General features: G+C 35.0%; 3 protein-coding genes across 5 annotated transcripts; 1 reads left to right on the forward strand and 2 right to left on the reverse strand.

Moving 5' to 3' along the window:
* Window positions 1-4,097: 4,097 nt before the first annotated feature.
* On the reverse strand, window positions 4,098-5,169 carry LOC103319879 (protein TPR3-like). Its single transcript, XM_008221472.2, has 4 exons — window positions 5,084-5,169; window positions 4,702-4,881; window positions 4,492-4,605; window positions 4,098-4,413 (listed from the first exon to the last, which is right to left on the reverse strand). The coding sequence occupies exons 1-4, from the start codon at window positions 5,167-5,169 to the stop codon at window positions 4,098-4,100; spliced, it is 696 nt and encodes a 231-aa protein (XP_008219694.2).
* Window positions 5,170-9,723: 4,554 nt separating this feature from the next.
* LOC103319729 (topless-related protein 2-like) lies at window positions 9,724-11,016 on the reverse strand. Its single transcript, XM_008221316.2, has 4 exons — window positions 10,937-11,016; window positions 10,525-10,704; window positions 10,307-10,417; window positions 9,724-9,991 (listed from the first exon to the last, which is right to left on the reverse strand). The coding sequence occupies exons 1-4, from the start codon at window positions 11,014-11,016 to the stop codon at window positions 9,724-9,726; spliced, it is 639 nt and encodes a 212-aa protein (XP_008219538.2).
* Window positions 11,017-17,436: 6,420 nt separating this feature from the next.
* LOC103319728 (topless-related protein 1-like) lies at window positions 17,437-24,715 on the forward strand. Of its 3 annotated transcripts, XM_089045191.1 has the most exons (26): window positions 17,440-17,604; window positions 17,961-18,058; window positions 18,223-18,331; window positions 18,430-18,609; window positions 18,713-18,826; window positions 18,924-19,082; window positions 19,298-19,511; window positions 19,615-19,738; window positions 19,840-19,910; window positions 19,983-20,127; window positions 20,234-20,343; window positions 20,438-20,507; window positions 20,578-20,651; window positions 20,730-20,825; window positions 20,900-20,995; window positions 21,092-21,219; window positions 21,310-21,544; window positions 21,631-21,795; window positions 22,022-22,162; window positions 22,427-22,537; window positions 22,681-22,860; window positions 23,006-23,134; window positions 23,226-23,321; window positions 23,530-23,718; window positions 23,958-24,124; window positions 24,289-24,715. In XM_089045191.1, the coding sequence occupies exons 3-26, from the start codon at window positions 18,249-18,251 to the stop codon at window positions 24,491-24,493; spliced, it is 3,282 nt and encodes a 1,093-aa protein (XP_088901317.1). In that variant the 5' UTR covers window positions 17,440-17,604; window positions 17,961-18,058; window positions 18,223-18,248; the 3' UTR covers window positions 24,494-24,715. The 3 variants fall into 3 exon arrangements, with proteins under 3 accessions (XP_008219537.2, XP_088901317.1, XP_088901318.1); XM_008221315.3 differs by lacking the exon at window positions 17,961-18,058 and having other exon boundaries at window positions 17,437-17,604; XM_089045192.1 differs by lacking the exon at window positions 17,961-18,058 and having other exon boundaries at window positions 17,442-17,604; window positions 19,849-19,910.
* The last annotated feature ends 171 nt before the right edge of the window (window positions 24,716-24,886 follow it).

A 24,886-nucleotide genomic window follows, 5' to 3' on the forward strand; every position in this document is an offset into this window, starting at 1 on the left:
CTGAGTTACTTGTTTTATGTGTCATCTTCAGGACATGAGTTCAAGAATGCATAAACATGAAATGGATGGGGACAGGGAGATCCATTGGTTGACTAGTTGTACCCATCTTTCCATATTTTCATTCAATTTCAATGGTAACATGTTTTGTTAGATCTCCATAGTCGGATCTGTATATGGGATTCAACCTTCCTAAGTAGCATCTCCAGGTTCACCTAAAACAAACACTTAATAGTGAGTTTGATGGGATACTGTTGGACTACTCGGCCTGCAACAGTAGTGGGCATGGCAACCGCAGACATGTGACTTTGGCCGGGATCAGTGACAGTTGATTTTACCTAAACAAATGAAAGAAAACCAAGGTCAAGAAACACAAGTTTTATTATGTAAATCTGTACATAAATTTGATTGTCAATAACCTCTATAGCTGTAGCCACAGAAATGCAATCAAAAGTTAATAATAACAACTATGCAATGTGTAGAATGACGACACACTTCAAACATAAATTAGAGGGTACCAGTACCCAACAACATCACTTGAAGAACTAAAATAAAATACCTGGGCTCTTTGCAGCATTGAGAGATACTTCTCCCAGAGAGAGCGCATCTTGTGTTACAGATAAATTTTTGGCTCAGCTCAGCAGAAGAAGTTGGAAGTGGATTTGATGTTGCTTGTGAAGGCTACGTACATAAGGTCAGAGCAATCTTAGAAGAAACCAGAAAGACTAAACAAAATCTTGTTTTAAAAAAGAAAAAGAAAATCAGCTAGTGTGGCTGATGAGCAGGAAACATTGGTTAATGAGGACCAATATGAATAGAATTTCAGTTTACCAGAAAATATCTTACTTGCAAAATGTTCCCAGTCCATAGAGACAAAGACAAACAGTTCTGCCATTCACAAACATGATCAATGAAAAGGGTTTTAATAACTGGATTTGGACAAAAATCAGTTAGTGTAGACATCGAGCAGGATCATTGGTCAATGAGGACAAATACTTAGGAAAAATAAATTTATGTCACCAGAACACATCTTACTTCCAAATTGTTTTCAAATGGTAGAGGCAAAGGAACATTTTCCTGTGGTTCACAAACATGATCAACGAAAAGAGTCTTAATGACTGGATTTGGATGAGGGTCTTTACACTGTTTATGCTGCCAATTCAAGCTGTCAAGTTAAACACACAAGTCAGTCTCCCTCCCAATTAAAAAAAAAACAGAAAGTGACTAAATCTTTTACTAAATATGAGAATAACAAGTACTCTCTCTCTCACACAAACGCGCACACACATATGTATGAACATATGCAATCACAAAATAGAAAGGAAGACCAAAACTAGAGAGGAAGCATTACCTTTGGTTAATGCTTGGATACTTCAGTTTGCCACGGAAAACTGGTTTTGCCTCAATTATTTGCCTGAGTTCTTTCATCATAGTCTTCCTCATAGACATTATATCTCCACACATAGAGAGTGCCTTATGATCCCTGTTGGATTGAACCCATACTCATGTGATGCATTTCTTTGAACAGCTCCTCATTATCTTCGGCGATAACTTTGAGATCCTTCATGAGGATATCTAACGCCTTGGCGCGACAATTGCTGTCAAGAATGAACCAAAAACATGCAGAACATGGTATTTTTTATAGAGATTGTTTATGTATAGATTATAAGAAGCTTTAAAAAAATGATGTTCTCACTTGTCAATGGCCTCAAGGAAATTTTGCTTTCTGATATGGAAATAGATCTTCGTCGAGTAGCAATTGTCATCGAATTTCATGAAACCAGAGAGGTACCTCTCTGCCTCATCCCATTTCCCACTAAGAACGGTGTCCTCAAAGTAGTTCATGTCAAAGTAAAATCCACTTTGACTCTCTCAAGCCTGTACATCAATTCCCAAAATGAATGATATTGATTCACAAACAAGAATGTCTTATTAATAAACAGAGATAAAGAAACTTACATGTGGGCAGCTTCTTGATAACCTCCCTCATCACAAAACTGTAAGATTAAGAAAACAAGATCTTTCTTGAGATTATACATCCCAAGGATTAAACTCAGAGCCAAGCAACAGATGACAATTCTTTCCTCTCTCTTTTTTTTCTCGCAAACCAAACAAAATATTGAGATTGCATCAAATCCAAAATTAAACCCAAGCAGAGGAAAGAGTAATTTAGATGTCACACATTCAAAACCATTTCCATCTATTTGTAAAAGGCTAACAAGAAACCAAGATTACGAAAAAAAAGAATTAAGAAATTAAAAATATAAAAAGCAGGGGTTTTTTCAGAAGCGCACCTCAAAGCTCAAGAACACAAGAAATTATATTACGTTTAATTAACTGATAAGTAGAGAATATAAGTACGCTGACTTATATAAACTCATGCTGGCTGTGGTACAGCATGACAATGACTTGTTGATAAGCACGTGGACTTATATAAGTACATTTTGAGGCTCAGCTTTTTCCAAGCTATTGTCCGAAAATGGTGGGTCCCGACTTTGGTGCGATTAGAAAGGTGGCCGTAGGCAATTTTACACGCGTTTGTCATGCCGGAGTGCATTATCATTTTTATGTGTTTTTTCTGTAATTTTTTTGTAATTTTCCTGTAGACTTTTTTGTTTCTGTGCATCTCCAAGAGAGTTGTCAAATCCCAAACATAAAATTTAAATTTGATGATTAATGTGGTAATTTGACATCTTACATAGCTTTACACTCCACCCGATATGTCAAATTAAATTATTATTTTATTACATTTTGGTGTTGATTTATTTTTAATTAAAAATAAATAAAATAATAAAATATTCATTTGACATCTTGCTTTTGGGATGTCAAAAATAACATCTCAACCTCCAGCATTCATTCCACATTAACTTTGACACATCGATTGGAGTGATGTGAGATGTTATTTCTAGCCATTAATGTCTATGTGATACTTTTGACACATCGGTTGGAGATGCTCTTATAAGGCAGAATATGTCACTTTAAATTCCTTTTGTCCTTTTCATTTGTTTACAAGAAATAATAATAATACACTATGGGGGAATTCCTTTTTTTTCTTGGGTATTATCTTTCATGACTACAAGCAAAATTTGCTTTCAATGTGCAAATGACCTTTTTTTATTATTATTATTTAGGCTAATGTTACCTCTCTTCTCTAGAAAGTTTTGATTTTGTCTAGGCTAGGCCCAAGAAGATAGTTGCTCTAGTTTCTTGGGCTTTGTTTCTCCATATCATATTTCAACTTTATTCAAGAGTTTTAAGGGTTTTATATATGACCCTTAGGTGAGATCCTATCTTTTAAACGTTGAATCAAATTGGTTAATCTAATCCAACAGTTAAGAGATATGACCTCACCTAAGAGCCATATATATAAGGTCCTCACTCTAGAATGACTCCAACTTTACCTTTCTAATCATGAGTGCAAATAGTGTTTTTCTTCAAAATTACAGTTTGGGCCAGACAAAACCATGTTGATCATTATTAAGTTTTTTTAGTTTCTTGGGCTTTGGCCCTTCATGTAAACCAAAAAAGAAATTTAGTTTTTTTTTCTTTTTAATAGGGAGTGCAAATAACCTTTCTCTAAAGAAATTATGAGAAATTATAGAATAGTACAGTCATACAGCCATGTAATATAGCTTTTATACGTGTTATAATGTGGGTGAACGACATGGTTGATATTTCCCCTTTTTTTAAGAATAATATTAATAAATATCTACTTATATTACAACACGTGGACAAGCTATACCATGTGACCTTACTACTTGTATTTAAATGAAATTTTCGTACATTACTAATTTAGAAGTTATGTATGGCAGGTTCATGATTTGATGGCAACGTATTCATTGTGGAACAACTCAACCATGCATGTACAAGCACAACACATACTCATGCTTTCATTTGGCAATTGCCATCCGCTATTTATCCGGCTTTTCATTGAAAACTATATACAAAATTAAACTACCATAATTCATTGAATTCTAAAGTCACAAATAGTCTGGCAAATTACAAACTAATGTACTAATTAAGACAAAAATTTATGGTCCTAGGCCTGTGTCCAAAATAAAAATCAAATGACCGACCAAACTAAATATTTAGCCTCCTAATTATATGAACCCACGTGTAACAAGCATGAAATGGCCCGGTCCACAAAGTAACACTATAAGGGGCAGAGGCTCTTGCCCTGCTGGAGAAGCTACCGGAGCTGCTGGAAGTGGTCGAGGCAGAACTGGCATAACTGCTGGAAGTGGCGGAGGAGGGAGTACTAGATCGGCAGGGCCACGGCCACCACTGGCATTGGGAATTCGATATCGAATTTTTCCACTCAGCAGTGGATTGGCCTCTAAACATCTCCTTACATCCATCATTTCCGAGGTTCTTGCCATGACGGGTTCTCCATATTCCTGAAGCCCTTCGTAGGTCCTATACATCCAATCCCAAAGCCAAATATATTAGATAATCAATTGAGATGGTACAAATAGCAGCGACCGGTTCTTATACCTGAAATTCTCCAGGTTCATGATCTCGGTCCCCCGCTCAATCAGGTTTGGATTGTAGAGGAGGAAAGTGCTGAGTTCTTCATGGAGGATGGTGTGAGCCTCATCACGGTTGTTCCTGCGTGCGCAGCAAAAGTATGTAAATAAAATTAACATTTTATATAATTATTAATTAATTAATTAAAAATAAAAGGTGAATTAGTAAGTTAATTACTCGTCTACTGCTTCCAAAAACTTGTGCCAACGAAGCACAAAAACGACGTTGGTCGAGTACATGTTGTCATGCACTGTGGTGAAGCCGTTGAAGTATTCCTCTGCCTCATCAAATGCTCCATGAATGAAGCATTCTTCAAAATAAGGCAGGCAGAAGAACAATCCAGACTCCCGCTCCAGGCTACATGTGTATAAAATAATTCATGCAATTAGTAAATTATTAGCCAAATATTGAGATCATGAATGTAGATTAAAAAAAGGAAAGACCAACCCTCAATAACAAGGGCATTGACAATCATCTAACAACAGTCTCTCACACATAGATGACTGCTGTCTATGACATTAGGCTTAAGGAAAAATAAACATGGGAAAGGAAAACTCACGTGCGAGCTGCTTCTCCAAGGTTATGGCGGTCAAGGTATTGGAGGACGGAGTAAATCGCCTCTCCATGTGAATTATTAGCAGCCATATCTTCAGTAGCCTTTGCTTTGGTTCATAAACATAAAAAGAAGTCAAGGATCAGAACATATCATTATAAAAATGAGCCAAAAAATGTAAAATGATATCATTCACAACCAAAAAAATTGTAAAATCACATCATCCACAACAACAAAAAATTAAAATCATATCATCCGCACAAAAAAAAAAGTGAAATAATCTCATCCACACCAAATTGTAACATAAAATCTACATGCAAGCTAGAATTAAAATCAAAGCGAGTAGGGTTTGTGGAGCTAATGCTCTAGTGCCGAAGCATTTTATACGACACTCGCGATAAGAACTCTACTCTCACCAACCACATTTTGAAATTAATTAAGACGAATCGGATTGGTAAATCCTCAAAAAAAGTAAAAAATCTATCTTTCTAAGGGAAGAGTGTGAATAAATTTGGTGAAAATATAGCAAATTTAGGCGGACATTGTAATAAATGGGAAGGAAATAAGAAATAGGGCCCATCTTTCTACATGAAAGAGAACAGAGTTTCTTAATTAAAACAAGAAGAAGAAAAAAGGAGAGTAGGGAATTGGCTCTCACTTCTCAAATTCTCTGAAAATGATATATGCTTCTCTTCACTCTTGAGCTGAAGCTAGGACTCTCTCACTCACTGCATGAAATGGGTTGGTGAGAGAGAAGGGCTCAATTTATAGAGGGGCTAAGGGTATCATAACCAACATATTGTTTGGGTTATGCACGTGCGGGATTATTTGGTCATTTTCCTTTTCAGACATAATCTGTGGGCTGTCCACCACCAGGCTCAGCAGGGGCGTTTGCAAAACGCGCTCTGGAAAAGTGAAAATGATGCAACACATGCGTTCTCATTTTTTTTATCATGCACTCTCCCAATATAACCGATGGATTAAAATATCAAATCCGTACGATATTATAATAGTCAAATATGTAGAACATAGTGGAGTCGTCAAATCCGTACGATATCAAATGCGTTCTCTTTTTTTTTATCATGCACTCTCCCAACAATTGGAGTCGTCACATAACCTTTTGCTTGATAAATTTATATATTATAAACTAGTTGAACTTTACTGAATAAATTAATTTAAAATATCTTAAGAAAATTCTTGCAATTGATATTTTCAAAAATATGCAACACATATTTAATGACTCGAATATATACATTTGAATATTATCGTTAGGTCTCGCGTGAAGTTCACGATCGAGAAGCGCGTGAAAGGACATAGTACAACAATAAGTCGTTTAGTTTCTAATATTAGTTCATTACAACATTTCAAAGATTCAAAATCTACAAGTATCAATAATTAATCCTTTTCGAGGTTACTAATACGTCATACAATTATTCAAGGAAACAAATAACAAGTCAGTTGAAGTTGGCAAACCAATTCAAATATGAAGTCAGCCAACTGAGCCAATAAAGAGCTTCGTTGCCTTCAATTTATTTTAACAAATTTCTAAAGCTAAAACCTACCCAAATTTACCAATATATAAATATCTTTCTTCAATTTCCTTTTGTCAAATTCATTTTTTAAATTAGATGATACTATAATGGTAGCTTATAGCCCCTACTAAAACAATTTCTTTCAACAACAAATGAATTTCAATGTATTGGAATAAACTTAACCAAGTTTCGTTCTCTTCATCAAATTCAACTTTACATGCATTCTAAGTAATTCGCCTCATCTTTGGTTACAAATTATGGATTAACGGTGAGTTCTTGTATACATAACAAATTATTTTATGCATAATATACCCACACTCAAAAAAAGGAAAAAGAAATGCATAGAGTCCATGTTAGTTGTGTGAGTCTAACCACAGTGTAACATTAACTCCTTTTTTAACTCTTTCTAAGGTGTGAATGCTGCTAATGTAAAGAATTTGAGTTGGCGAGAAGTGTGAACGTGTCATACGGCATTCTGGGGTGCTTTGGCGCGTCAGGGCCATTGGATTTAACAGTTGAAAATGCTCTTAGGTTAGATTTACCTACCATAAACGTAAAACCATGTCACCAAATTAGGTTCAAATTAGTTGTAAATTGCAAGTTGTGCCACTAAACAAATTAGGAAATATGTAAAAATTTCCCAAATTGTTTAATGAGAAATTAATTTTTCCATACCACCAAACTCATTACCATTTATGTAAAAAGTTGTATGGGAAGAAAAATGGGGGACGAACCCAACTTTATCTCGATTGCATTTGACTTGTATAAAAGGAGGAAAGGAAATTTTCCTTTTGGAAAATAGACTTTCTTTTTTAGTCTATTGTGTTAGAGAATGGATAAGACTATGGATTGGGGTATTTTATTGACACTCCCTATCTCTTGAAACCACCTACTTAAAATTTGTATCCCAAATTCAAGTTTTGCCATCTCTTACTAAAGTCGTCTCCACTTGTAATATTTCATCCAAAAGCCGAAAATCTCAACAACCCCAGCCCGGCCACCCTGAAACCCAACCATCCTCCATCACCTGCTTGAGTCACGTGTGGGTGATGCCGGCAATGTAGGTGATGAGGGATCAGTGGCTATCGATTGGCGGTTGGGGCTCAGTTCTTCTTCTTTCTTTTTCTTTTTTTTCTTTTTTCTTTTTTCTTTTCAATTTTTTAGGTTTTTTATTTTATTTTATTATTGAATGATAAAATTGAAAGTTAGGGAAATTTTTTTGAACTAAAACAATTAAAATTAAAGTCAATTGGTGGTGTACTTTCTTTCAAAAAGCAAAATAAATAAATAAAGAAGGTGTAGTGGCTAATCAATATGATATATCATATGTGAGAGCACTAATTCGAAGTAGATGCATTTTCGTTTTGAGTGAAACATAGCTAAAATCATTGTCAAATTACACTTTTATCATTCCACACATGACTTCTCTCGGAAAAAAACAAAATCATTCCACACGCAACTAGTACATAGCAAATAACTTTATACTCAACTACTAACTTTTTCATACAAACGATATTCTATTTTAATCTAATCTACATTATATGAGGAGGAGAATTCAAACTCAGGTGCAAGTGGGAAGCACATTCGCTCTATCCAATTTGGCTAAGCCCATATCTGCGACTCAATTACAAACTTAATTTCAGCAAAATAGTTATTTCAAATATTGAAATTTTACATACTAAAGTAGAACCGGATCCAAATTAACAATCACAAATGTAACTTGTTCTATTTTCTTTCTTCCACTTTCCAACTACAAAAAAGTATTTTTTGCCTTGAATATTCCTCTCCAAAATCTATTGTTTAGTTTTCTTTTTCGGATTAGATGTCAATGGTAGACTATATAATTATGGTTTTATAAGTAAAAACTCAGCTGGCTGAGCTGCTTGCTTTGGTGGGGCTAATGGTAGAAAGCCACTAGATATAGTTTGAGTTTGAAGATAAATTATAAGGAGTTTCTTTAATTAGTATGGAGAAGAAAAAAAGAAGTGATAAATTTGAATCCAGATTATTGGTGCGCGCTTGCAATATATTAACGTGGAATCAACTATGTTCTATTGGCTTTTTCTTAAGATAAATGTATGCATCTTAAGTTTTTTAATAGTTTAATTTAGTTTTATAGATTTAAATACTTTAGTTTTGTGCTGCATTGCATTAATTTATTTTTAAATTTAATTTTTTCGTTAAGTTTTTATTTATGTATAGAGATACATATCTGAGGGTAAATCTCATTACGTTCTCCCCGACTAAAGGTATCTTTTTATTTTTATGAATTAAATTCATTCATACCGTCGAGTTTTTAAGGTAAGTTTCGCCTACCTAACTTTTGAATTCTGGATCCGCCACTGATTAGAGATATGGAGAGAATATTTTCCTTTTGAATGAAACGTAGTGAAACTAATCTTAAATTTATACTTTTATCCTTTCGTATCACTAGTACATACGTGCATGTAACTTTACGTCAAACCAATTTGACGAAAATAACTTTGGACTCAATCACAAATTTAACTAAATTATAAGACTATAAAAGTATTTAAAATAAAAAATAAAAAAAAATGTAATTGGGTATTTATTTTTGGGAGTTTCACTAAAATACCCAAAATGGGGGTTAAAATTATAAAAAAACTCAAGCACTATTTAAACATATAAACACACCCAAAACCCATCATTACACACACTCAAAACTCATTTATAAACACACCCAAAAAGTTGACTTTGGGATTGATTTTGGGTGTGTTTCTATGTTTAAATAGTTCTTGGGTTTTTTTATAAATACATGTCTAGAATTGAGTTTATTTATAAATTTGTATTTATTTTTCCTCTACTTCCAACAAAAACCAAAAAAACATTTTTCACGAATACTATATGTTCTTTTGTAGGAAGAATAGTTTTTATCACTGAGCAAAAGTTCTTCAATCAATGAAATTGTACTTGGTTTGGAAATAGAAATGAAAATTAACTAAGAAGCTTCCAAAAATATCTCAAATTCCGGCACAAATAAAAACCTTATTAATTAAACCACATAAGTTCAGAAAACAAAACAAAGAAAAAAAACATTTTTTTTTTTAGAAACAAAGCGTTCATTAAACAAAGGGATTAAAAAAAAAAACATGAACCCTAAACCCTCCTATTCCTTGGACAGCAGCAGGGAAGATTCCCATTCATCCTCAAATTCCCATTTCCCTGCGGCCCTGATCCAGCTGATGCTGATGACTGAGCTGCTTGAGCTGGTGGAATCACTGGTAGAAAACCACGAAAATTGGGAGACCCCACCTGGTACCGAAGCTTCCCGGCTAGCCGCGGATTGGCCTTCAAGTATTTCTTAATATGTTCCCATGCTGCCCTTCTCTCTAGTTCTGGGTCTCCAGGCAGCCCTTCGAATGACCTACACATCAAAACTCATCATATATATACGTAAAATCGAAAATTTAATAATGTCTATACAGTGTTGCAACATGTTTACTTTGTGACATTAGGACTCTGGATCTCATATTCGGACAAACGTTTGACTGTAAGGCTGAATTTGCTAGTATATTTTGAAATGGATTCCCAATGACTATATGCAAGGAATTATCTGAAATTTATTTATTTTTTAAAATTTGAAATTCATAAGTATCTAATTATATGATCAAATTGTATTGTAAAAGAATATATTTGTACGTACGTGTGTATTAATAATTGAAATTGAGTATTTTTATACCTGAATTTTTCAAGATCAAATAGCTCAGTCATCTGAGCGATTATATTAGGATTATACCGCTCGAAATCCTTAAACTCTTCGAGAATGGACTTTGCATCATCATATCGCTTACTGCGCATAAACATAGTACATAATAAGAACATGAACACAACAATGTTTCTAAGGTTAGAAACTTAGTTAATAATGAAGATTAATTATCAGAGAGATTAGTTGATTACTTATCCATGGCCTCCAAGAACTTGTGCCACCGGATCTCGTGGATGATGCGAGTTGAGCAGTGGTCGTCGTGCACGGTTGTGAAACTGCTCACATACTCCTCCGCTTTCTGAAATGCTCCTCGGATGAAGCAGTCCTCAAAGTAGTTCAGGTTAAAGAACAATCCTGATTCCCTCTCCACCCTACATATATATAGGGTACAAATTTATATCATATGAGAGAAAAAAAAATACAAGCAAGAAAATTGAAAGGACAAAGGTAGTCGTGCTTCCACATGTCAACATTGAAGTTTTAGTTATTAACGTGTGTGTGAGATCTACATAAGTTAATGAATAACAATTAATCATCTCATGCACGTACACAATTGTTGTTCTTGACAATTAGGGGAAATTAAATTAGGAAAAGAAAACCCACATGCGTGCAGATTCATGTAAATTAGCTCTCTCGAGAAATTGTATTATGGAGAGAATATAGTCACGATGGGTACCAGCCATTTGCGAAATATTTGTGATAGGCCTGTCAAAATGAGCCAAAAATCAGTAAATCATATTAGCAAACACAAACACATATAGAAAGAAAAAAATCTGAAATATAAGATAATATTTGTCTGAGTAGCTAGAATTGAAGCAAAACAAATAGGATTTTGAGAAGGCGACATCATGGAAAACCCAAAACAGATTTGATATGCTGGAAACAATGGCTGGTCTAGAAAGGTATTGTTATTAAAAAGATGTAGCAAGAAATGGAGCTCAAATTCTATATGAAGATAGTAACTTTCTTAATCAAATGAGAAATTTACAGAAATATTGCACCCAAAAAGAATGAAAAAACAAAAGGGTAATTTGCTCTTACTTGAAAACTCCCTTCGGCCAAGATTGCTCTAACACTGCATCAAATGGCTTGGGAGAAGAAGCATCCAATTTATAGGAGAAGCAGCATCCAATTTATCATGGCCCCAACAGAGGAGGGACTATTTGGTCATTGTCATGACCTCCCGAGGGATACAGCCATGTGGGTCCCACGCCAGTGCATGACAAGGCTATTCACATTTCCATGTGGGGGCGTTACGCTCTTCCAAATAGGAAAACGTGTTATGCTATGATGGAGGCATCCTTATTGTATTTTCATGCACTCTCACTTGATAACCAATGGATTACATGTTTAATCTGATGCATATTCTAATTTTTTATAGTGGAATTATGCATTTTTTTTTGTTTTATCAATGCATATTTCGAATTTGAGATATATTACTAAACTAGTAACTCATTTTATATGTTAATTCAGCAGTAAAAAGTGGACTAAAATATTACAATATTTTTATCATCGAATGTGTAGAATGTAAGTGGGAAAAAAAAAACAATTGAAGGAATCGTGTGGCACTGTGCTTAGTGAAAAACTATTAGGCCACTGTTACTAGAGAAGATTTAAAAGACATAAGAAAATTTGCACTTGATATTTTTAAAGTGTGATGTGTACGTTTAGCTATTAAAATATTTGAAGTGAATTATTGTTGTTAGGTCTCGCGTGAAGTTCATGATTAAGAAGTGCATGAAGGAATAACAATCTATAAAAATAAAACATAAATACTTTTAAGTCTATCATTTATTGATATCAGTTCATCCAAATGATGATTTATTCAAAAGAGTTCAGAATCTATGAAAGTGAGTAATGGAATCAAGATTACTAATCACGTATTTAATAATAACAAAGTTATATAATTAAACTTTTATCACAAAACACGTGGCAATTCGGTTTGTTAATTTTTTAAGCAAACTAGTCAAGTTATGAGTAAGATAATTGGGTCAAGATTTGTTATGAATTTTAGGCCGAGTTAACCTAAAAATTATATTTAGAAAAAAATCCGATGGGCTGAGCAAAAACTCCAGGTGGATCTACTATTCTCTTAGTTCCTAAATCAATATAATTTTCTTTTTCTTTAGTTTAAATTTTGTTAGTCCTTTAATTTTTAAAAAAAATTCTTTTGTGCCTACAAGAATTACTATTTCAAAAGCAAATCAAACGAAAATATGAAACTAAAAATAATTTATCAATTTTAAATAAATAGGTATGTACCTCATTATAAAAATTGATGTAGTTTTAAAAAAAGAAGAGTAAATATGAAATATAAAATAATAGATTAGGAAAAACACAATCAATAGAGTCCATGAGAGCCTTGGTGAGTCTAACTGCAGTGGAACACTTCCTCTGCTCTTTTGGTAATTTGGTAAAACATGGTAACATTTAATTCCTGTGGTTGTGTTCAAAGAATTTGAGTTGCTGTGAGGCCATGTCATCATATATGGAAGGCCATGACAACGCAGATGGGGCCCACTTTGGCACGTGAAAGCTTTTGGCCTTTTTTTGTTTTCTGTCCTTGACACATCAGAATTTCATGTACAATCCTTTTAGGCTTGGATTACCATAAATACACAATCCTTGACTAAATTGGGTTTAAATTAGTTGCAAATTACATGCTGTGCCACTAAAACACAACATGAAGCAATATCTAGGCAATTTTAACTTACATGGTAAGAAATCCACCATCACATCCAATGGTCAAAAAGCAATAAACCATTTCCAAAATTGAAATCTGGACGTTAATTAATTGTAATTCACCTGCTAATCAAAGCCACCAAGACCAAGCGAATGTGAATATATGCAAAAGTTTATCATGGGCGGCTTGCAATATTTAATTTAATTTTTTATTTTATTAAATTTATGTGGGGTATCCTATAAAAGTTGTTCGAAGTAAAAGTTAAGCTTTATTCGGATGGAGTAATTTCAAATATAGGAATTTAGATGACATTATGAGATTAAATTGTTTGTTTATACCAAAACAAATGGATTCCAAGTACACTATATCTGGTTATTTTATTTACATCCGATATATTGTTTTGTAGTTCTTTTATAGCAAACCATTTGTTTCAAATGCCTCCGTCCAAATGGAGCCTTGTATACATTGAATTTGGAAAAATAAAAGTTATTTGCATTGAACATGTACCAAGTTGGTGGATATAATATTGTAAGGGAAGTATCACTTTAATTATTTGTAAGGTCGGATAGTCAAGATAGGATATGACAAGGACTTCGGAAGAATTTAAACATTTACTGCAGTTGAAAATGCATTTTATTAAAAGCACAACCAATTTTTTAAGAGATTAGAAGGGATTTCAGCTCATCCTCATCCTATGCCAAAGCTTAGTTCATCTGATATATATATTGTTTGAGGAACATGAGTTTATGTAATTCTTTAAGACCAAAACTTAATGTCCTAATAATCTTCTATAGAAACATGAGTTAACTTGTCAACTGATTTAGTTAAGCAATATATAGTACATTGATTGAATCTCCCTTTAATTTAGTATTTCTCTCCACGTTATATTAAGTTCAACTTATTGTAATTGTTTTCCCCCCAAAAGAGTAGAGATTCAATTGAAAAACAGGGTACAAACCCATAATACAACAGTAAGAACACAGCCCCTGAATGAGGTTCTTGTATAGAGACTAAAACAACATAGCCAACTAAGCACAAGTATTACAAGATAGTTAGAAAACAAATATACAACTTGAAACCCAACTAACAAGGAATTACAAATAAGGATGACCTAAATCCCTGCAAACACCAGTGCTTTAAGAAGATCAAGATAGAGAACAATCTCTCTAACTTCATGGGACAAGAAACACCCCAAGAGTGGAGGGCATAACTGCTTAACTTCCATTAGGACATTCTAAAGAATATCACAGCATCTCTTAATCCCCACTTGACCCCAAGCACAATAAAAGTAGATCCACCAAATCAGCAGCTCCACCTCCAACATAGAGAGATCTACACGAGATCTACCACAAAAGGAGCAGATCTAGCAAGATCTTCCAATAACCAGCCCCAAAAGACTAGGACACAAACCCTAAAGAAAAAGAGAAGAAACAAAACCTTGCAAACCAAGGATTAGACAAAACCCAACAAAAGTTGGGCGGGAAAACCTCTCCACAACATAACGGGGGGGAGAGAGGCCCGAATTATTAACCTAAGAGAGTGGTTTCAGGGGAGATCCCCTGGAACCAAAGAGATTTTCGGATCTGGAGCAGTTTTGAGTTAGGTAAAGAAGAAGAGTCTTTTTGTGTTTGTTTATCTATGTAATAGTTTGGTTCAACTGATTGTAATTCTAACTCTTTTACTTATTTTCTTCTTGTCACATGAACTAACCTTATGAAATATTTTTTAATTTAAAAAAAAAAAGAAAAAGAGAGGAATTTGGTAGTAGTAATGGTGGAGCATTCTCTTCAATCTTCACCACTACCCTCCTCTCTCTTCCTCCTCATTGAACCCTTCATTAACCACTGAGGTCGGTGAGGCTATGCGAAGTTTTGAGAGAAACAAATCTACGGCTCATCACTAATAATATTAATATTGTCTCCAACTTAACCACCTACAAAGCCCAGTAAGTGAGAGATTTTATTTAAAATGCCTTGATGCTATTAGTAATGAAACTATTCATTATATATTGTGTTTTATTTAGTCAAATTTTCGATGATGATAATCTCAAAATTAACTAAGGTACCAAAAAAAAAGTCATTTTGGTGTAAAGTATGCATAGAAAATTAAATAATTTAACAAAAATTACGAGTCGGGTGTACAAAGAAATTGGGTGTTCAAAAAAATTTATCCAGTCCAAAATAATTATAGTCTGTTTTAGAGACGTGTCACACTCAGTCCAAGCTCAAAAACATAAAACATTAAAGTGAGTGCGGGGCCAGAGTGTTTATAAAATACGAGTCACTGTCACTGTCATACGTTTGGACCACAAATTAGACTTCTTTTTTGTCCTTACGTCAGATAGAGTCATGCATGCACTGACCCAACCCACCTTTTTTCTCTGCCTACCCACCTTAGAGTGCGTGATATCTACGCACACCCCTTTGTGAAGGTGAATATATAAAAATAAATTTGTTTTTCTTTTTTATTTACTGCGTTTGGTTTCGATGCCATCACGACTGAATCTCACTTTTAAAATTTGCATTTAGTATATAAATTCATACATGGGGCAGGACCGGCTATGAGATTTTTAAGGTTTATGGCAAAAAGTTTAGGCCTTCGACAAAATTTTATTTATTTTTTGTATATAAGAAATGATTGAAGACAAAAAAAAAAGTACTAAAAAAACCATGCACTCGCCTAGAAAAGAAATTAAAAAACATACTCAATGTTGGGATCGAACCTGAGTTGGGTGTGCATTAAAAACTACCTTACCACCGCTGGAGTGAACTTAAGATAATATTGATGTGTTTATCTATATAACTAGTTACCAAAATATGACCACATAAAAAAAAATAAAAAAATTTGGGGCCTTGACTCCGAGCAGGGGCTGTATATGGGGCCATTACAAATTTATACATGACCTTTTGAGACACTACATTTTGGGTATCCAAATTTTGTTGCTGAAAATGTATTATATATTTTCTTTACCATATGAATTTCTGATATATTTCTTTAATTTATAAATAAAAGAAAAATAGGCATTATAGAAAAGAATGTCAAACCATCCTAAAATGAGATTCACATCACCTTTAATGACCTTAGGGGATTGGTGAGGGCGTCTAATACAATCCAAAAAGGCTTTAGAGTCTAAGAATTCTCTTTAGTATGATGGAATAGAAACCATCTTGCACAGTTCAAACTCATTTTCAATTTTGACTAGAAAAAGACCATTGAAAATACCACGGCAACTACACATTATAAGTCGAAGGCACAAATCATATTACTTAAGTCGAAGATATGGGAACGATCCTTGAACTGTGGGCTTCAGCTGAGTACAAATTTTTAAAAATTTGTGCTACATTTTAGAGTATCCATCTAATTTAGTGGGAATTAGCCCACCGTGTTTAGTTAAAATTGGTCCGCTCCACTCAAGTAACTTTAAATAAAAAAAGTTAGTCAACCATTCATACAAAATAGATGAGAAAAAAAGAATTTTGCTCACTCTCATGAAAATTTCTAATTTTACCCCTACGTCTCACATATATTTACAATCAATAACCTAAATAGAACATCAAGGCTACTCTAGCTACAAATAAGAAAATATCCTATTATCTATGACTAAAACCAATAGTTCAGATTTTAGAAAGTATTCAAATGATGCCACTTCGACGTTGGTAGCTTCAATGATTTATATTCTAAGTGGTTTGTATCTACAGGCACATTATAGATATTAAATACATCACTATTTTCTTTATAACTTTAAGCTATTAAAAATTAACACTCGACAAAGTTAAATATGTAAAAGAAAAAACATATTTATGCACGGGATGCACACAAGTATTTCCTCGAAAATTTCAAAAATTTTAAAAACATTCAAGTTTTAGGCATTTGAATTTTCCCCAGGCTCTTTGACCTTTTTGTAAGAATGAGTTTTGAACATTACACGAGAGAGTTGCGATCATTATCCGAAGAGAACGAATGATAATTTTTTATTACTAAAAGTGTAATCATGTGGTACGTTCAATGTATCGGTATACTATTTTATCAACGGCTGGATTTTAGTTTCTTAATTTAATAATTAAAAATGCGATACACCAATGCATTGTATGTGCCGTAGAAGGAGAAAAACAAAAAAAGGTAAAAAAGTTTTTATAGAAATTTATCTTGAAACCTTAGCTTGTAAGTAAAAGGAAGAGAGTGACCAAGACTCTCCCAAACCGGGCGCTGGATACTAAAACACCTCAACCGTCACCGTCCTCTTTTGACAAAGCTGAAACAGCTGTCAGGACTAAAGCTTTCCTGGGTGGGGCCCACAGACACTTGTCTCACATGGACAAAGCTTGCCGATCTGCTATCGTACTTATCATTGATAAGCAGAAGTACTTATACCTCGTAGGTACCGCCTCGTTGTATATAATATCTCTCTGCCCTCCCCTTCAGTCCCATTAACATTTCTCAGCAGCAGCATAGTAGCATAGGGAAGAGAGCTCTCTGAGATATATATATATATATATATATAGAGAGAGAGAGAGAGAGAGAGAGAGAGCGTGAGAGTGAGTTTCAGTCCTCTGTTTCTTCAGTGGCTCTGTTCTTCTCTGTTTTGCAGGTAATCTTCTGGGTTTTTCTTTTTTTCACTTTTACCTCTGAAAAAGAGGTCAGCTTTTGCTTCTTTATGCCTTCTATTTCATCCCACCTTCTTCTTTATGCCCTCTTGAATTTTACTGGGTTGTGGCTACTTTACTGTTTTTGATTTCTGAGAACCCTAATTTTCTCTGACATGGGTTGAAAGCTCTTGCTTTCAGCCTTCCATTTTTGCCAAACCATGAATGTTCTTGAGCCTCGATGACAAATAATTCTGGGTTGTCGTCAGGGACGATTTCTTGTATCCGATTTGTTCACAGAAAAGAGTTTTGTTTTATTAACAAAAAATATTGGTGTATTTTGTGGTTTGGTGCATCTCAGACAATTTTGATTGGTGTGAAGCCCTGTCTCTTTCAATGAAATATCAATTCCATGGAGAATTTTGACTCTTTTTGACTGTTTTTCTCAATATTTTCCAGGTGATGTGATTTTTTCTTCTTCTTGTTTTGGGTTGATAAATTGTAACATTTTCCATTAAAACAAACAGGCCCTTCTGTTGCCTGCATGTTCTTTCTTTGTATTTTGGGGAAATTCTTGCTTTTTTTTTTTGGTGTTGTTATTGGTGATATCGTCTTATTTGCAGGTTGAGGATAAGGAGAAGTAATTATAATGACGTCGTCTCTCAGTAGGGACCTCATCTTCTTGATCTTGCAGTTACTTGAAGAGGAAAAGTTCAAAGACACTCTTCATAAGTAATTACTAATCCCAACTTCCATGTCTTTATTTTGGATATGTTATGCAGCTATTATTGATTTATTTACAATTTCTGTTTTTGGAAATCCTCAATCAGGCTTGAGCAAGAATCAGGATTGTTCTTTAATCTGAAGTATTTTGAGGAATTAGTACTTGGTGGGAACTGGGATGAGGTCGAGCGGTATCTTTTGGGGTTCACTAAAGTGGATGACAACCGGTATTCGATGAAGGTCTTCTTCGAAATTCGTAAGCAGAAGTATCTCGAGGCATTAGATAAGTAAGCATTTGATTCATAAAAATTTACCCTTTTTATAAACAGCTCCATATCTTTTTTTTTCATAACGTTGTATATAGTTTAATCAAATTTTGAAACTAACCAGACAGGATAGAGCCAAAGCAGTAGATATCCTCGTGAAGGATCTGAAGGTTTTCGCGGGTTTTAATGAAGATTTGTTCAAGGAAATCACTCAGCTCCTGACATTAGACAATTTTAGGTATATGTTCTAAACCAATTTTGTGAGCTTCAAAATTGCTTGTGGACTCGTAGTGTTGTTCTCAACTGGCATTGTGAAATTGATTTGCGTTATGCAGGGAAAATGCTCAACTAGCTAGCTATAGAGATACAAAGACAGCAAGAGCAATTATGGTCATTGAACTTAAGAAGCTTATTGAGGCCAATCCTCTTTTCCGTGAAAAAATACAGTTTCCTAACTTAAGAACTTCAAGGTTGCGGATGCTCATTAACCAAAGGTAAACTAGTAATATACCATAAGAATAAAAAGAAAATTTGTGTTCCTTTCAAGTGAGTGAATTTTTTTTTTTTTCGTGTAACTTGTCTTATGGAATTTCGTTTGTGTGTGGCCAGAAAAATAAAAAGGTTCTCATATGTTAGAAGTTTTGCAATTTTTTTCTATAATGCTCTTCTATATTTTGCAAATGAACTGATTTTAGAATGAATATGGCAGCTTGAATTGGCAGCACTCCCTTTGTTCAAATCCTAGACAGAATCCTGATATAAGAACCCTATTTGTGGATCACTCTTGTAAAAATTCCAATGATTCATTCGCTCAATTAACAGCAAACAATCAGCTGATGGGTTCTGTACAAAGAGTTGATGGTTTTCTTCCTATGGGTTCTGTACAAACAGCAAACAGTCAGCTGATGGGTTCTGTAAATGGGGTACTGCCCATAGATTACTTGTTTCTTAATTTTTCTTCAGAGTGCTGCTGGAATGTTTAAACGTTAACTTATTTATGCTTATTGTTTGAATATTTCCTATCAGTCCTTCCAACCCCCACCAGCGCCAGTTCATCCTCCGTTATCCGCATGGATGTCTATTCCTTCGACTGTAAATCATCCAGCAGCTTCTGGAGGAGGTATTGGTTTTGGTAGTCTAACAAATCCAGGTAGTTTTTTAGTTTTTATTTCTGAGTAATTTTCTCTAAGGCTTTGAATCATGAATAAGCTTGTATTTTCATTTCTGATAATATTCTATTGCCTGGTCTAGCTTCATCAGTGAGGGGTCCTGGGGATTCTGATGATTTTTTCAGAACGCGATTCTCTGGGGTTTCGGACAGGGTAAGCTTACGTCCGACCACATGATGAGCACACAACTTGAATTTGGACCATATTTATTTATACCCTCTGTAGGTTATGTTGCCAGGGATTAATCCAGGTCAAAGTAGTACTACATTTAACGCAACAGAATTCCCCAAGACGGTTGCTCGGACTCTGAATCAGGGGTCAGCTCCCACAAGCATGGACTTCCATCCTGTTCAGCATACGCTGCTTCTAGGTTGGTTGAGCTTTCCTTTAAGGACATATTTGGAATATGAGATGATTATTTTTTAGAATACATGTATCTGTTTAAGCCGTAAGCTTATAAGTATTTCCTGCACCAGTTGGAACTAATGTGGGGGATATAAGCTTGTGGGAAGTTAGTTCAAGGGAGAAGTTGGTATCAAGAAATTTTCAGGTATGGGATATCGGAGCAAGTTCAATGATGCTAAAGGTATGTTCCCTTATCACAAGAGATATTAGAGAGCAAATTCACATTTTATTTCACTGGGATCATCTTAACTTAATTGATTTCTAATGAAACTCAGGCTACTCTGATCAAGGATCCATGTGTCTCAGTTAAGCGTATACTTTGGAGCCCTGATGGTTCTCTATTTGGTAAGTTTGAATATATAGGACGACAGCTTTTTTCTGAAAACAGGTTTAATATAATTGTTCTTTCAAACAGGAGTTGCATATTCTAAACATATAATGCAATTATACACTTATTTGGGTGGGAATGAGATTCGCCAGCATTTGGAGGTAGGTTCTGCTATCTTCTACCTTTTCAGAATATTTAAGTTTGCTGTTTTCTTTTCTAATAAGTTTTTCATTTTCTAGATTGATGCCCATGTTGGTAGCATTAATGATCTGGCGTTCTGTAACCCGACCAAGCAACTCTCTGTCATTACTTGTGGTGATGATAAGGCCATTAAGGTTGGTTAGAAAAGTGGTTAGATAGTTGGTCGTGGAAAACATGATATCTTATACACCAATTTTGTGATTTATAGGTGTGGGATGCATCAAATGGGTCAAAGTTGTATAGTTTTGAAGGTCATGATGCTCCGGTCCATTCTGTGTGCCCTCACAACAAGGAGAATGTCCATGTGAGGACTTCACTTCGTAATTGTTTTTGGTTGATTAGTACTCTTTCATCTGCCTTCTATGAATGATTTACTCTATGTCTTTTTCATCTGTCTCAGTTTGTCTTTTCAACATCAGTAGATGGAAAAATAAGAGCATGGTTGTATGACAATCTGGGATCTAGGGTGGATTATGATGCTCCTGGCCGCTCATGCACAACAATGGTCTACAGTGCAGATGGTAAAAGGTTGGTCCATAGCCATTCTAATGTTTTTGCTACCTATGCTTATATTTTGGGAAACATTAAAGTTCGATCTTTACATTAAACGCAATGCAGGCTCTTTTCATGTGGGACAAGCAAAGATGGAGAATCTCATGTTGTTGAATGGAATGAAAATGAAGGTGTAATAAAGAGGAATTACGTAGGATTTCAAAAACATTCTGTGGGTGTTGTTCAGTTTGATACAACCAAGAATAAGTTTTTGGCTGTTGGAGATGACTATGCAATCAAAGTTTGGGATATGGATAATGCCAATCTTTTGACTAATATTGATGCTGAAGGAGGCCTACCAGTAAGCTTCCTTTGAAATGTTCAGCATACTTCTGTTCTAAAAGTGGTGGCTCTACTTATACATTATTATTATTTTTCCATTTTAAGGCAAGTCCTTGCATTCGCTTCAACAAGGAGGGCTCTTTATTGGCTGTTTCTGCAAATGACAATAGAGTCAAAATTTTAGCTACGATGGATGGTCTCCGTCTGATGCGCACTTATGAAAGTCACTCACTTATTTCCTTGAGAAATGCATCTGAGACTGTAACAAAGGTCAGCTTATCAAATTTCTATTAATTCCCTGAATAGAAGATTCTTTTTTCTTTCCTGAAGCTGTGTGCAAGAAGCAATCTTCCAAGTATTGCAACTGCATTTAATGGTTCTGGCCAAATCATGTTTTCCTTGTGCAATTTTGTACCATGCACGAAGTTTATGCTTCATCCTGCTCCTATATGTCATAAAAGTACTTCTAGTCTAATGAATTTAGCATGCTTGACAGAATGGTAGCACCAGAAACCTGGATGATGTGAAACCAAGATTAACTGAAGAAGTCAATACAAGGATATGGAAGCTCACTGAGATCAGTGAAACTGCTCAGCTTCGGTCATTGAGGCTCTCAGCTATGATGAAATCAGACAAGGTTTGATTTCTTATCTAATATTTAGCATCAGGGACTCTCAAGTTTGTTCATTCATTTCAGAAATAAGTAGGTATTCGTTTACTGGGACATTCCTGTGTCTCATTGATTATGCACTTCTGCTTCTGCACACTTTGGCCTTTTTTTCTTCTCAAAATTTATTGTTTACTGATTTTTCCAGAAAAAAAGGAAAAAGGTTTTTGTTATCTCTGTTTCTTGTAAAAGAAAAAGTAAGTTCCTCATTTGCTTCTTCTGTTACTATTACAGATCTCAAGGCTGACATACAGTAATTCAGGTAGTGCCATTTTGGCATTGGGATCCAATGCCATCCATCTACTGTGGAGGTGGCCACGGGGTGACCATAATTCGAGTATCAAGGTACAAATTCTCAATATTTGCTCTGATCCGGTTGCAAATAGTTAAAATTGATGATTATACCACCTTCATATTCAATCTGATTTTTTTCTTCTTTAATTCAATTCTAAAATGAGGATTATGGCTGTGCAATTTTTATTGTCTAGGCGACAACCAAGGTTACCCCACAGTTAGTGCAACCGACTTCGGGCATTCTAATGACCAATGATCTTACTGGTGCTAAACCTGAATATGCACTACCCAGCTTTGCTTTGTCCAAGAATGATTCTTATGTCATGTCAACCTCTGGAGGGAAGATATCTTTGTTTAACATGATGACATTCAAGGTAAGTTTAATATATCAACATGATTCAGTTTCTTGTGTTTTTACACATGTTACCTTTAGAAATGTGTTTTTTCCCCCAAAAATTGGTTGGGGCTCTTGGCAAATTTTTTACACATCAATGTACGAGTTTATTTTCTCAACTACAGACAATGACAACTTTCATGTGTCCACCCCCTGTGGCAACAAGTCTTGCTTTCCACCCAGACGACAATAATATAATTGCTGTTGGCATGGATGATTCCACCATTCACATATACAATGCCCGTGTAGACGAGGTATGGTGGTTTCGTAGCACAGTGCACATAGAATTGCAATTGCGCTTACTCGATATATATATCTAGGTGATCACTTTGTTCCTGGTGTTAGGTTAAGAACAAGCTTAAGGGTCACTCCAAAAGAGTCACGGGTCTTGCCTTCTCCCATGTTCTGCATACACTTGTTTCTCTTGGAGCGGATGCTCAGGTTAGTATTCCATCCTCAACAAGTTGGAAATATAATCCTACATCTTTCTAAGTAGTCCCTCTCAGTGTGCTTTTCAAGTTAATATCAGAGAGAATTGCAAAACAGGCACTTTCCTACTGATGCCTAGACATTAAAAACATTAAACAAAGAGGATCATTATGAATAATTCTGATATATCATAATTTTCAATTTTGTTTTTTTTCCCCAGCTTATTGTGTGGAACTCTGATAAGTGGGAAAGGCAGAAGAACTGTTTCTTGCAAATTCCGGCTGGGAGGACACCTGCAACGATGTTTGAAACTCAGCTTCAGTATCACAAAGATCAGATACACTTCCTTGTTATACATGAGACTCAACTTGCAGTATATGAAACGTCGAAACTTGAATGTGAAAAGCAGGTAATTTCATTTCAGCACACACTTTTTTCAGTGGATCACTTAGCTCTGGAACAATTTTCTTTTGTCCCCTGAATTTTTTTTAATCACATCATGGTATTGAGAAGCACTTCACTTATCACCAACAAATAGAACAAATGACTGCTAAAACGCTTTGGCTTTCTAATAATTGACGAGAGCAGTCTCAGTATTATGATTTGCTGCACTGTGATATGTGACATGTTTTCTATTTCGTGTTTCAGTGGGTTGTAGGAGAATCTGCAGCGCCAATCTCGCATGCAGCATTCTCTTGTGATAGCCAGTTAGTGTATGCCAGCTTTCGGGATGCAACTGTGTGCGTGTTTAATGCATCAAATCTGCAAGTGCAATGCCAGATTAATCCCACTGCTTATCTTCCACCCGATTTCAGGTGATTGGTATTTTCCTTGATATCTTAAAAGAGCATAAACCATACTACAATAACAAGTTCTGCATCTCATCCCTATACTAAGTTGAACAAACTGTTACGGCTGTGAATGTCGATGGTCATTTCATTCTTAATTTCTGTTCTATTTTTCCTTTCTTCTGCTGCAGTTCTGCATCATACCCTCTAGTTGTAGCTGCACATCCACAAGAGCCAAACCAGTTTGCTGTAGGGCTAACTGATGGTGCAGTTGTGATCGTTGAACCCCTTGAATCTGAAGACAAATGGGGTGTGCCTCCACCTGTTGACAATGGGTTACAAAGTGTCTTCCATACTACATCTCCAGTCAATGCTTCCAGTTTGGATCAACCCTAGACTTGATAAGGCCTAGTTAGGACTTTTGAGACTCCATATTTTAATAAAGCCTTAGGAGTTTAATTTAGTTTTCTTCTTTTTTCTTTTCTTTTGGCCATTTCTACAGGCCTAGTTGGATCTTTTAAATTTCTGGGGCAAGTCCCATATACTTGTGATTTGTTCCCAGTAGTAATTGTCTCAGACTCTTTTGCTTTGCAATGAAATATTTAGCTTATTGCTGAAGATGGGACTGAAACCTTGGTCAAGATTTTAAATTGGGGTGGGCTTGGTTTTTCTCTATATCGACAAAATATCGATGTCGGAAAAACTTACAATGGGAGCTTAGACTTGTGGACTACAAAACTTACTTAAGAATATGGAGAAAGTATATGGAAGTTTGAATAAAATCTTGGA

This window comes from Prunus mume, linkage group LG2, assembly GCF_029339155.1.
Source record: "Prunus mume cultivar Tortuosa linkage group LG2, ASM2933915v1, whole genome shotgun sequence".
NCBI lineage: Eukaryota > Viridiplantae > Streptophyta > Magnoliopsida > Rosales > Rosaceae > Prunus > Prunus mume.